This window comes from Spermophilus citellus (genome assembly GCF_964194105.1).
Source record: "Spermophilus citellus genome assembly, chromosome: 1".
NCBI classification, from domain to species: domain Eukaryota; kingdom Metazoa; phylum Chordata; class Mammalia; order Rodentia; family Sciuridae; genus Spermophilus; species Spermophilus citellus.
In genome coordinates, this window is record NC_138182.1 from 246,904,720 (window position 1) to 246,919,916 (window position 15,197).

A 15,197-nucleotide genomic window follows, 5' to 3' on the forward strand; every position below is an offset into this window, starting at 1 on the left:
TCCAGGCAAACTCATGACCTGGAATGTTGATAAATGACACTATGATGGCTGTGGAAATACCAAAGTTACATAAAAATGACTTGTACACAGAGTACAGGACAGCTGAGTCCTTCAGAAGCAAGTGCAACTTCAAACTAATGAATAATTCTAGAGTCCTTTCTCTGAAGGCTCAGAGGGAAAGGAGCCAGAGAAAAAGGGAGACATTTCTGCCTACATTGTCAATCCCCATTATCTGTAAATCAACTCTCTAAGTACTGATTATGACCCAATTGTGAAGTCTACAGGAAAAGTGTGGTGAGGATTTTTTAGTTGCTGTTGAAAGAGAATAGAGTAAAATGAAAGAGATCAGAAATTATCATAGTGCATTTCATATAATTAGAATTATTTTTGTGAAACTTGGTTTTATTTTTAAATGCACATATATGTGTGCTCTGGGTTGCAAAGGAAAACATATTCATCATCATGGGTCAGTTCAGAAGAAGTCTGAAAGCCATCACTTTATATAATTTCCTTTTTCTTCTGTGAGTTTAATATTCTGTGTTAGTTACTTCCCTGCATTTTTCCAGCCTCTGCTGGGAATTAAAAAATTCCCATGTTTGGGAATTCAAGAATGACCCACCCTTTTTCCAGTAACACCTCATTCCCATTTTACGTCTTGCTTGATATCATGAAAACTGAGAGGGAGCTTTTAGATTTCTACTTTTATGAAATAGAAACCACAATTTTGAATGTTTCCTTACAAAGAGGGTCAACTGGACTTGGATGCAGAATAAGGAAAAAGAATTATCTGGTGGTTCCTCCTCCTAGGTGGGGAGCAGGGCATGTTCTCTGAGACTTCAGATCATCATGGAATGTGAAGAAGGAGGCTATGCCAGTTTGCCTGGAATAACATTTCTGAAGACTTTTAGTTTCTAAAGTAATCTGTTACTTGACATCCCCCATCTAAGGCAGAGGAGGGATCATTGTGACTCAATATCCTGAGCACTGAGAAATCAAAGAAAATTCTACAAATATGCAACATAATTCAGTGAACTGAAGTCTCACCACCATGGGGCTTGAGGCAGAGCTCTCTCTGTGAAGACCATTAAAATGTTCAAGGAGCAAAATGCAGAGAAAAATAAATGAACAAAGAAATAATTACAGCAGAACAAAGGAGAGTGAAGCAAACAAAGAAACAAATGGAAAAACAAACCTTGAGCTAGAGGCTTCACAGTCTAGACCTGTGTCACAGAAGAAAAACAGCGCATGGGAACAATTTTGTTCTTGCACATCTACACTGACCATTGTCTTCATAGGCTCTTGTAACAGCACTATCATGCTCTTATACAGATGGTTACTAATAGACACAGGGCTATATGAAACAGCAAGCTATCGTGCACAGTGAAAACGTATTTGTGACATGCTAGGAATACATTCAAAACCTCGATTGCATTGAGTTTGAATTGTAGAGAGAACATGCAGGATGAGGAGAAATAGTCATACCTTCCAGGGCAAATATTCTTTCTCCCAGAGCTTGAACAATAGTGACGAGAGCCAGTTCATCAGAGACGTTGAAGAAATGCTTTTCAGTGGGTTCACTTGCAATTGATTTTATTTCCTCCACAAATTTTTCAGTGCTTAAATTTCCTCGGTTATAGCTGCCAAGAATCTAAGACACAACAAAAATGGCAAGAACATATTTAACTTCTGTATGTTCAATGAGGATCTCAAACATATTGTCAGTAAACAAAAACACAGAGTATCTTAGTGTAGTGCAATCTTTATGTATTTCCATATTTGTGGAAGAAGAATAATATTCAGAATATGTGGTCTAATACTAACTATTAAACACTGCAAGTAGTGTAGGAAAACATAAAGGACAATTTCATATGTGAGCGAAAATGTCTTCTCTTTCATTCCTATGTTCATATTTATTAACAGCTATCTCTTTGAAAGCTAATACTTCAAAAGTAATGTCAAGCTTCTGAATGTCTCTGAATCATTCCAGTTAAGGACATTCTCTTCTGCTGGCAAAATCAATCAGCAAGTTGCTTGATATTGGAATAAGTCATAATCTAAGTCAGCAACCCAGAAAATAAGGAATCTGGGCATTCCTTTTTGAAACCAAATGCTGAAGTCAGAGGCATTCTATTTTACGGAGAGGAAAGGGAGGTATGAATACCTAATATGGTTAACAATAATTATTTAGATATATGCAAGCAGATTTTCTCATTTAGTTTATCTTGAAAATAGATTTATTGAAATACAGTTTATATAGTAAAATTCATGCTTTTAGGTGGACAATTACATGATTTTTGGCAAATCAATATGGTTGTGTTACTATGAACTCAAGATATAGAATATTTCCATCAAACCAAAAAGTTGCCTCTTGCCTTTTGTGGTCAATTCCTTTATTCCCACTCCTACCCTAGGCAACCATTGATCTATTTTTATGTCCCTATAGCTTTGCTTTTCCCAGAATGTCATAGTTAGAAATTACATCCCTCTCTGTGTGTCTTTTTTCACTTTGCATGTATTTGAGAACCATCCATGTTGCTGTGTGTATCAGCACTCCAGTCCTTTCCATTGCTGAATGGAACTCCCCTGCCTGGATGCCTCTGCTTTTATTCATTGAGAATATTGGGGTTGTTTTCAGTTACAAGATACCACAAAATAAAGCAAGCTGTAAATTTTTGCACCTAGGTCTTTTTGAACATAGGCTGAGGTGGGAGTGCTGAGTCTTACAGCAACTAGAACTTTTAAGAAACTACCAACTGCTAATGAATCAGACATAACTTTCCTATGTTCATATTAATACACCACCAAAATGCCACATCATGTGTATAACCACAAGAATGGGATCCTAATTAGAATGTTATATTCCATGTACATATAATATGTCAAAATATATTCTACTGTCGTGTGTGTGTGTGTGTGTGTGTGTGTGTGTGTATATATATATATATATATATATATATATATATATATAAATAAATAAAACCTGCCAACTAATTTCCAGAATAATTGCTGGGCTTTCCTATTCCTATCAACAATGTAAGAGAGATCCAGTGGCTCTCAATCTTGACAACATTTGGTATTGTCAGTCTGTCTTTATTCACTTATTTTAGTGTATTAGTGTACAGTAGCATTTTATTTACTTTGCATTTTCCTAATGACTAATGATATTAAGAGTCCTTCATGTAATTATCAGTCATAGTGTTTCTTCATTAGTTGGTATCTGTTCAAATCTTCTGCCCATTATAAAACATGGGTTGTTTGTTTTTTTTTCCTTTTAGTGAGTGGGAAAGTTCTAGGTATATTCTGTATACAAGCCCTTTATATGTTTTGCAAAAGTTATTTTCAGTCTATGGGTTGTCTTTTCATTTTTTAACTGTATAAAGAGCAGAAATGAAAAGAGGGAAGATGGCCACTGCGTAAGGGGGTAGCTGAAGTGCTGAGCCTGGTGCTCAGAACAGCGGCGTTAATAGAGACTTCGCCCAGCTTGTTAGAGCGCCTTTCACCATTAATCTGTAGTGGACCACCCGGCCAAGCAGCAGAAAAAACAAAGAGATTGAAAAAGAGACGCTTGGCTCCCAGACGCTTTCCTGATCAAAACCGCGGGCGCTTTGCGCCCATCTGCTTCCTCTTTCACTTCGCCCCCGGCAGAGAAGCTGAATGGGTAATCAGCAGTGGATTGTAAGTACCTGAGGCAAAGAAAGCTCAGTACACCCCGCCTTTTTTTTTTTTTTTTTTTTGAATATTGTCTATACAGGGAGAGTTAGTGGATTGGAATTGTTGGCGGGGCTGTAGTTTCGGGGCCGAAAATCCACTCCGCAGGAGCCGCCATTTGCTTTCTGCATGCTGTCTTGATGGCCCTGTCTACATGGTCCAGCTGCCGCATCTAGAGACTGGAACTGGGCTGCGTGCGGAGCCCTGTACTCCGAAGGCTGGACCACGGCCTCAAGTGCCTCGGTCGCCTGTTCCCTGCTGCACCTTGGGGCATAGCCTGCTCTGGGGTCATTCGGCATCCCTCTGCGAGGGGACAGGCGCAGCGGCAGCCGCTTGGGCCCCCCGCGGCGCCAGCCGCTTGGGCCCTCCACGGCGGCAGCCGCTTGGGCCCTCCGCGGCGGCGCTGCTAAGGTCGCAGACAAGCACGGCACGCAAGAGCGCGGACCAGAGGTGGAGGCGACGGCAGCAGGATTTCAGTTCTAGAAAACTGGACTGGAAACAGAAGCAGCAGTTTGTATAACCCCAAGATCTTGCTTATGCCAGGAAACTGTAAGGGTAACATGAATATCATTGAGGAGGTCTAACATGACGGCAGACGCGGAGAGATCAAGTCTCTGACCTCTTCAACTGCGCGGGGATAGGGAGCTGTAAATTATCTAAAGCCTATTTGCTCAGGATTACTAGGCAATGCTGAGCTGATGTGGAGCTAGGGCGTACACTTTGGGCCCCTCAGAAAACACACACTGAGCACGAATTTGCTGCATTTAAGCCCCGGATCGCCTGCTTCTCGTGACTCAGCACTAACGATCCTGCTGAAATAACTAGTCAGCCCACCTGATCTCACAGAGGTAAAAGCCAACTGAGCACCATAGCCAGACCCAGGGAATCAGGAGTGACGTAGGACTAGCGGCGCAGAACCCCCGGCTATCGCTCCCACCAGGGCTGACAACAGAGGCCCCTTGCACCAGCTACCAGGGGAGTTGCTACCTAAGGGCAAACAAATTTGCTGGGGGTCCTCAGCCACAAGCCCTACAAACTTAGGGTCCGACGAGGCAAACAGAAAGGGTGTGCCCAGGCATCCGTGAAAACAGGGCTCCCAGGAGCAGCAGACCTGGCGTGTAGCCAGTAATGTGGTAAGCATCACAGGTGAGTGGGGCCTGGATTGAGGAACCACAAGAGAAGGACCTAGGCACTCAGGACTGGAGACTCGCACAGTCTGGGAAGAAGAGCTGAGGCACAGTGATTGGTTCCCACCTATCACGAGGAGAAGCCTGGCCCAGTGGGCATAGCTCCACCTACTGGAAGAGAAGTTAATCGAGCTCTATGACTGCATTTATTATTATTACTATTTTTTTTTAATGATTATTATTAGTATTTTTTTTATTCTCACTTTTTGTAGTTGATGTTGTTGTTGTTCTTTAACTTTCTTATTAATGGTTTCATTTTTTTTAATTCTTTTTATTCTATTATTATTATTTTTTAAACTTCAATTTCCATTTTTCTATTATCATTATAATTTTTTTGTTTGTTTTAAAATTTTTATTTTTTCGTTTTTTCTTTCTTTCTTTTCTTTTGTCTTTTCATTTCTTTTCAATTTTCTTATTCCCCCTCTCTTGAATTCCACCTGCCTACACTCACTCTATTTAGTCACTTATTCCCTTCCCTTCTAATACCTCTCCTCCCAAGCATCAAATAAATTTATAAGAGTAAACAGTAACTCAGCAGTCAAACAGAACAAGAAGTATCATGAGCATAAAAAAGCAAGGAAGAAAAGGAGTACAAACAATGAAAGACAGCCTAAATATTCAGGAGGACCTGGAGTCATCAGAAAAATGGCCATATAAAGAACTCAAGGAACACCTTAGACAGATGGAAAGGACCCTTAAAGAGCACATTGAAAACGAATTACATAAACAGATAAAAGAAGAAGTTAAGCATCTTTATCAGGAGATAGAGATTATTAAAAAAAATCAAACAATAATTCTAGAAATGAAGGAAACGATAAACCAAATTAAAAACTCAATCGAGAGTATCATTAACAGAGTGGAGCAAGTAGAAACCAGAACGTCAGATAATGAAGACAAAATATATCATCTTGAAAAGAGTCTAGCCAACTCAGACTGGTAAAAAATCACGAGAAAAACATCCAAGAGATTTGGGATAATTTAAAAAAATCAAACTTACGAGTCATCGGGATAGAGGAAGGCACAGAGATTCATGTCAAGGGAATGAGTAACTTGCTGAAGGAAATAATTACAGAAAACTTCCCAGAAATAAAAAAGGAAACAGATATACAAATTGTAGATGCATACAGGACACCGAGCACACAAAATCACAGTAGACCAACACCAAGACACATTGTTATGAAGCTATCCAATATACAGAACAAAGAGATAATATTAAAAGCTACAAGAGAAAAGAGGCAGATTACATTTAGGGGTAAACCAATAAGGTTGACAACAGATTTTTCATCACAGACACTGAAAGCGAGAAGATCCTGGAACAACGTATTTCAAACACTGAAAGACAATGGATGCCAACCAAGAATTCTGTATCCAGCAAAATTAAGCTTCAGATACGACAACGAAATAAAAATCTTTCATGACAAACAAAAGCTAAAAGAATTTGTAGCCAGAAAACCAGCATTGCAAGGCGTCTTGAGCAAAACTCTACACGAGGAAGAAATGGAAAACAATAACCAAAACCATCAGCGGGAAGTGCCTCGGTAAAGACAGAGGATGGGGGGAAGCTAATCATGGAGAAACAATCTAAATTAGGGGAAAAAAAAGAGATAAATAATCAAACATGGCAGGAAGTACAAACCATATATCAATAGTAACTCTAAACATTAATGGCTTAAACTCTCCAATAAAGCGACATAGGCTGGTATCATGGATTAAAAAAACAAATCCAACAATATGCTGCGTCCAGGAGACACATCTGATTGGAAAAGACATACACAGGCTCAAGGTAAAAGGTTGGGAAAAAATATACCACGCACACGCTCCTCGCAAGCAAGCAGGGGTGGCCATTCTCATATCGAATAAAATCGACTTCAAGACTAAGTTAATCAAAAGGGATAAGGAAGGACATTATATACTGTTAAAAGGAACCATTCACCAACAAGACATAACAATATCAATATTTATGCACCAAATAATGGCGCTGCGACGTTCATAAAACAAACTCTCCTCAAGTTGAAGAATTGAATAGACGACAACACAATAATCATGGGCGACTTCAACACACCTCTCTCACCATTGGACAGATCCTCCAAACAAAAGTTGAATAAAGAAACTATTGACCTCAATATCACAATCAATAACCTAGACTTAACTGACATATATAGAATATATCAACCATCATCAAGTGGATATACTTTTTTCTCAGCAGCACATGGAACCTTCTCAAAAATAGATCATATATTATGCCATAGGGCAACCCTCAGTAAATATAAAGGGGTTGAGATAATACCATGCACTTTATCAGATCATAATGGAATGAAACTGGAAATCAATGATAAAAGAAGGAAGGAAAAATCCTACATCACATGGACAATGAACAATACGTTACTGAATGATCAATGGGTTACAGAAGACATAAAGGAGGAAATCAAAAAATTCTTAGAGATAAATGAAAATACAGACACAACATATTGGAATCTATGGGACACAATGAAAGCAGTTTTGAGAGGGAAATTCATCGCCTGGAGGTCATTCCTCAAAAAAAGGAAAAACCAACAAATAAATGAGCTCACACTTCATCTCAAAGCCCTAGAAAAGGAAGAGCAAAACAATAGCAAATGTAGCAGAAGGCAAGAATTAATTAAAATCAGAGCAGAAATCAATGAAATTGAAACAAAAGAAACTATTGAAAAAATTAACAAAACAAAAAGTTGGTTCTTTGAAAAAATAAATAAGATCAACAGACCCCTAGCCATACTAACGAAGAGAAGAAGAGAGAGAACTCAAATTACTAACATACGGGATGAAAAAGGCAATATTACAACAGACGCTTCAGAAATACAGAAAACAATTAGAAATTATTTTGAAAACCTATATTCCAATAAAATAGAAGATAGTGAAGCCATCGATAAATTCCTTAAGTCATATGATTTGCCCAGACTGAGTCAGGAGGAAACTCACAACTTAAAGAGACCAATATCAATAGATGAAATAGAAGAAACAATCAAAAGACTTCCAACCAAGAAAAGCCCAGGACCGGATGGGTATACGGCGGAGTTCTACAAAACCTTTAAAGAAGAATTAATACCAATACTTTTCAAGTTATTTCAGGAAATAGAAAAAGAGGGAGCTCTTCCAAATTCATTCTATGAGGCCAACATCACCCTGATTCTGAAACCAGACAAAGACACCTCAAAGACAGAAAACTACAGACCAATATCTCTAATGAACCTAGATGCAAAAATCCTCAATAAAATTCTGGCGAATCGGATACAAAGGCACATCAAAAAAATTGTGCACCATGATCAAGTAGGATTCATCCCTGGGATGCAAGGATGGTTCAATATACGGAAATCAATAAATGTTATTCACCACATCAATAGACTTAAAGATAAGATCCATATGATCATCTCGATAGACGCAGAAAAAGCATTTGACAAAGTACAGCATCCCTTTATGTTCAAAACATTAGAAAAACTAGGGATAACAGGAACTTACCTCGACATTGTAAAAGCTATCTATGCTAAGTCTCAGGCTAGCATCATTCTGAATGGAGAAAAATTGAAGGCATTCCCTCTAAAATCTGGAACAAGACAGGGATGCCCCCTATCACCACTTCTATTCAATATAGTTCTCGAAACACTGGCCAGAGCAATTATACAGACAAAAGAAATTAAAGGCATAAAAATAGGAAAAGAAGAACTTAAATTATCACTATTTGCAGATGACATGATTCTATACCTAGAAGACCCAAAAGGGTCTACAAAAAAACTACTAGAACTAATAAATGAATTCAGCAAAGTGGCAGGATATAAAATCAACACACATAAATCAAAGGCATTTCTGTATATCAGCGACAAAACTTCTGAAACGGAAATGAGGAAAAACACTCCATTCACAATATCCTCAAAAAAAATAAAATACTTGGGAATCAACCTAACAAAAGAGGTGAAAGACCTATACAATGAAAACTACAGAACCCTAAAGAAAGAAATAGAAGAGAATCTTAGAAGATGGAAAAATATACCTTGTTCATGGATAGGCAGAACTAACATCATCAAAATGGCGATATTACCAAAAGTTCTCTATAGGTTCAATGCAATGCCAATCAAAATCCCAATGGCATTTCTTGTAGAAATAGATAAAGCAATCATGAAATTCATATGGAAAAATAAAAGACCCAGAATAGCAAAAACAATTCTAAGCAGGAAGTGTGAATCAGGTGGTATAGCGATACCAGATTTCAAACTATATTACAGAGCAATAGTAATAAAAACAGCATGGTACTGGTACCAGAACAGGCGGGTGGACCAATGGTACAGAATAGAGGACACAGAGACTAATCCACAAAGCTACAACTATCTTATATTTGATAAAGGAGCTAAAAACATGCAATGGAGAAAGTATAGCATCTTCAACAAATGGTGTTGGGAAAACTGGAAATCCATATGCAACAAAATGAAACTGAATCCCCTACTCTCGCCATGCACAAAAGTCAACTCAAAGTGGATAAAGGAGCTAGATATCAAATCAGAGACTCTCTGTCTGATAGAAGAAAAAGTTGGCTCCGATCTACAGATTGTGGGGACGGGCTCAAAATTCCTTAACAGGACACCCATAGCACAAGAGTTAATAACAAGAATCAACAAATGGGACTTTCTTAAACTGAAAAGTTTTTTCTCAGCAAGAGAAACAATAAGAGATGTAAATAGGGAGCCCACATCATGGGAACAAATTTTTAGTCCTCACACTTCAGATAGAGCCCTAATATCCAGAGTATACAAAGAACTCAAAAAATTAGACAATAAGAAAACAAACAACCCAATCAACAAATGGGCCAAGGACATGAACAAACACTTCACAGAGGAGGACATACAGTCAATCAACAAGTACATGAAAAAATGCTCACCATCTCTAGCAGTCAAGGAAATGCAAATCAAAACCACCCTAAGATACCACCTCACCCCAGTAAGATTGGCAGCCAGTATGAAGTCAAACAACAACAAGTGCTGGCGAGGATGTGGGGAAAAGGGTACTCTTGTACACTGCTGGTGGGACTGCAAACGGGTGCGGCCAATTTGGAAAGCAGTATGGAGATTCCTGGGAAAGCTGGGAATGGAACCACCATTTGACCCAGCTATTGCCCTTCTTGGACTATTTCCTAAAAACCTTAAAAGAGCACACTACAGGGATACTGCCACATCGATGTTCATAGCAGCACAATTCACAATTGCTAGACTGTGGAATCAACCCAGATGCCCTTCAATAGATGAATGGATAAAAAAAATATGGCTTTTATACACCATGGAGTATTACGCAGCACTAAAAAATGACAAAATCACGGAATTTGCAGGGAAATGGATGGCACTAGAGCAGATTATGCTTAGTGAAGCTAGCCAATCCCTAAAAAGCAAATACCAAATGTCTTCTTTGATATAATGAGAGCAACTAAGAACAGAACAGGGAGGAAGAGCAGGAAGAAAAGTTTAACATTAAAGAGAGACATGAGGCGGGAGGGAAAGGGAGAAAAAAAGGGAAATCGCATGGAAATGGAGGGAGACCCTCATTGTTATACAAAATTATATATAAGAGGTTGTGAGGGGAATGGGATAACAAACATGGAGAGAAATGAATTACAGTAGATGGGGTAGAGAGAGAAGATGGGAGGGGAGGGGAGGGGGGATAGTAGAGGATAGGAAAGGTTGCAGAATACAACAGTCACTAATATGGCAGTATGTAAAAATGTGATGTGTAACCGATGTGATTCTGCAATATGTATTTGGGGTAAAAATGGGAGTTCATAACCCACTTGATTCTAATGTATGAAATATGATTTGTCAAGAGCTTTGTAAGGTTGTGAACAACCAATAAAAATAAATAAATAAATAAATAAAGAAAAAAAATAAAGAGCAGAAATGTTTAATTTTGAAGTCCAACTGAGCAATTTTTGCTTAAGGTTTATGCTTTTTATTTCTAGAATTCAGTTTTTTTGTAAAAGTTTCTTAGAATTTTGAATTTGAATATGAAAATATTCAAGTTAGTTAAAAATATTTTAAAATAATATGTAAATTTAAAAATGCAAGTCAGTTTATAATTCTAAATACGAAGATAGATAGGATCAAATTCTATTTTTTAAAATGCCTAACTATATGGACATTAAGAAATTGGAAAATTTTGTACCATAATCTATTATTTTTAAAATTTATGTCTAATAGGAGTTTGGGTATTTACTCCTTATATTTGCCTAAATATATTTTTAAAGTTGTTCTTTTACAATAAAAATGTCACTTTCCTAATAAGAGAAAAACGGTTAATCACACTACGTGCTAATGTGAGACTATGAGAATGTTCTTTCCTGGAGAGAAGGTGGCAGTAGCTTTGTTCCCAATTTGTTTCCCCTTGCTTGAGTAATGCCCTTGCCCCTTTCCCTTGGGAATATCAGTGCCTAGCACAGAGAAATGCCACATGTATCCACAGTAGAGGACTTCATGACAACTTCCTCACTCCTGATACCCAAGAAAATCACTTTCCTAGCTCCAGTACCTGTTAAAGGTGGTTACAAGGTGTAATGTGCTAATATCTGTGAAGAAGAGCTACTTTGAAGAGGCAGGCTGTTAAAGAAAATGGGAGCTAGCTCTAAGGTAATCAGCTTACCATTTAGGTAGGTTTTTAATTTTTGAAATCATTCTCTGCTAGGATATCTAGACTTTAGCTAGGAAGTTCTAATCCAGAAGCTTAAAAATCACATCAAAAAATAAAAATTAACTCCCTGTCTACTTTGTTGAAAAGAAAGTGCTAAACATAGTAGCTGTTAGCATTTAAAAACACACCACTGACACTTTCTCCCACTTTAGCTATGTGATTGATGGAGGAAGAGAATTAGTGGAGAATATACTAGAAAACTGCTTCAATAAGTGAAAGCCAATGGCTGTTGTTCTTATTACATTGAACAAATCCTCTCTTTCACTTAGAAACAATTATCAAGATGCTCTTCTTACAAAGAGGTATCTCACCATATCTGGGAAGCATATGACTCAGAGTCAAATAGAAAATCAAAGTCTTCGAGTTTCAGAAGAAACATTACATCCATGGTATTCATCTCTAAACACAATGTTGAACAACAACTTCCTCCTCCTCCTCCTCCTCCTCCTCCTCCTCCTCCTCCTCCTCCTCCTCCTCCTCCTCTTCTTCTTCTTCTTTGTCAATCTTTTTGTTGTTAATGGGTTTCTTTTAGATTCATATATATTTTGAATTATATGAGACTCTTTGAGTCTCTACTGATTTACCTAATTCAGTCTTATAAGTTATTTGACATATGCTAGAGTGAAAAACTCCCATCTTTCCTCCTTGGTTCCTATTTAGCATATTCTAGTTTACCTGTTGGGTTGACCCATTAACTTCCATTTCATTTATAAATTGATAATCATCTATGAAAATACATCTAAGTGCTGGGGTTGACTCAGAGGTGGAGTGCTCGCCTAGCATTCGTGAGGCACTGGGTTTGATCCACAGCACCACATAAAAATATTGTGTCAACATATAACTAAAAAATAAACATTAAAAAAATACATCTAAAACAAATCTAATGAATTTTGTACTATGCATGATTGAGGTTGTTAATTGAGATGTGAATGTTATCAGACATCTATTGTCTATGTGACAGGACAGAGTCAAGTGGATAAAGTTCAATAGAAAAGAAAAAGCTCAAGTGACATGCTTGTAGAATGAAAATAAGGCATAATATATACAATATAGGAGTACATGTTTTGAAGAAAAGCATTCCTGAAGTCACTGTGACTTGCAAACTGTTTTTAACTATTTTACATTATAGATTTAAAAAAAATAGAAACATATTTTGATTCTTAACCCAAGGGTCTGTTAGCTTGTAAAAACACAGCTTTCAATGAACAAGAGGGTTTCAAAAACAGCACTCTGAATTGCTCAATTAAAATATGTCAAGCCCAAACATTTGGAATTCTGCTATTGTTTACCTTAAATAGACATTCAGAATTGAAATTTCCTTGAGGTAAGAAGATGTATCAAGTGTAAAGTATACAATTCATTTACATAAAGTATGGTGTCTTTATAAAAAAATAGAAGAAATTCTAGGATACTTTCTGATGTCTCCTTTTCATTTGAAAGCTGTAGGTGAAATACACCTAAGAGTTATTATTTTCTAGAATTAGAATCTATAAAACAGACCCAGGCTAACAAAGTCTAACACTCTCAAGAAACAGACCATGGAGTAGAGGACACAAATACAGTAAAGTACCTTCACCAGGTTTGAAAGTTTGACAGGAAGTGTTCACAGTTTTGACACAGAGAATTTACATTATCAATAGCCCATAATTTTGGAAGCTATTTCCTGGCAAAACCTTTCAAATGGTGGGTAAAAAAAAGATGGAGTAGAAGGATGAATTCAGGAAATGACTGAAGCAGAACTTTAGGTGTATTCATATATAGATCTTGAGAAATCATAAAATCTTTCTGTGTTAATCACAAATGAAAGGAAGTAAAAGAATTGTTTTATTTCTGAGTTTAGCCCAAATAATATGCCAGCCACAATAACAAAACATATTTCACTAGGAAAAAGAAACATGCATTAGAAAAGAATAATAAAACGGTTCTTGCTAAGTGAAATTTTCCTTTATATTTTTATTTATACCACTTTTGAGCACAGTCTGATAATAATTCACTGATTAAAATAGAAAAAAAACTTGTGAATATATGGTTCTCCATGAAATCCATGGAATTATGAGATCTGTTTCTGACTAGATGAGAGGCAATATGTTATGAATTATCAACTAGGGGTCCACCAAAGGGAAGCAGTGGTTTAATAGCAGAAAATACTGAAAATATAGCCATATATGATGTAAAATGCAAGATTCATTTAAACTGAAGAAGTCATTTATTGATATTTTCTTTATAGTCAACTTTTCCTAGTGCTATTAGTTTTGATGATGTTCAATACTATTCAGAGTCTGCATCTGTGACATCTGGAATACCAGTCCTTATCCTCTGGGGGAAGAAGAACAAATGACACCACCTCTGAAACTAAGCCCAGGGGACACACTGGGCATGCACTGGCTTTGCAGACTAAAGGGATCAGCTATAGACTCTAAATGTCACCACCATTTGGACATTTTCTCTGAGTGAAGGCTGGGTCCTGTGAATTCTTTTCAACTATGAATGCAATCAAAATAGGTACATTGTAGCAACAGGAGAGGTAACAAAGACTCAACAATAATTGGCAAATGAAAATTTGTAAAAATAACAAGAGGGGGAAATGAGAGAAGTAATAGATGTTCTGATTTTTTTATATTTTATATGCCAAATAAAATAATAAAACCTTGTTGTCAGAAGTTGTTCATAATCAGGTCATCTTAGTTATAAAATAAGGAATACCTTGCCCCTGGGACACAGGGAATCAATTATGTCCAGAAACTTTTATCCATGGATGAATTTTTTTCTTCCCTTCCTACAATGTTCATACTTTTGAAAGAACAGAAATAGATATAACTGATTGTTAAAAAAATAAGGTGAGTAATATTTGATTATTATTTATAAATAAAAGGAATTTTCTTGAAAAATAGAGTAGGCTGAACTCTTTAGAGTTCTGAATATTTTCTCTGATTTTTTAAAAAATTTTTTCCCACATTTTTATTGGTGCATTATAATTGTACCTAATGATGTGATTTGTTTTTACATATTCATACAGGGACACAATTTAGCTCCCTGATTGTGCCAGGACTTAAAGCACTTATAATTTTATCATTTCACAGTTGCAAACTTTTTTAAAAATGATGAACATCAAGTGTCTAAATTGCCACTCTGCTACATTTTCAAAATCATTATCTCACTGATTCTGTTTTTTAGCTCAAATAATATTCCAGCCACAATAACATATATATTTAGTTGTAGGTGGACACAATATGTTTATTTTATTTTTTTATGTCATGCTGAGGATTGAACCCAGTGCCTCAGTGTGCTAGGTGAGCGCTCTACCACTGAGCCACCACCCTAGCCCCTCACCAATTCTTTACCTGGGACAGGGGAGAGAAATAACATTACCCTATTTTACAGATGAAGAAGCTGAAGCTCAGAGTATTAAGTGGCTTGTCCACTTGTCACCCAGCCAGTATATAGATAAGACAGAATTAGGACACAGGTGTTGTATAGTGTCTTTTGCTCTTCCCCTGCCCATCCTTCTATTCCCTTCTGTTCTGTTGCTCACTTCCAGGAAATGTCATAATCTAGGTCGATGTAAGTTCCAGGACAGACTGACTAAGAGTTGTAGCTATGAAG

At 37.1% G+C, this 15,197-nt stretch overlaps 1 protein-coding gene across 1 annotated transcript in view; it reads right to left on the reverse strand.

Moving 5' to 3' along the window:
* The window catches only part of ITGA1 (integrin subunit alpha 1), a 162,081-nt gene that overhangs the window by 56,871 nt on the left and 90,013 nt on the right, over positions 1-15,197 (reverse strand). Inside the window, exon 9 of the mRNA XM_081303635.1 lies at positions 1,483-1,648. Within this exon, the coding sequence (XP_081159761.1) occupies positions 1,483-1,648 (166 nt within the window). The remainder of the gene's footprint in view (positions 1-1,482; positions 1,649-15,197) is intronic.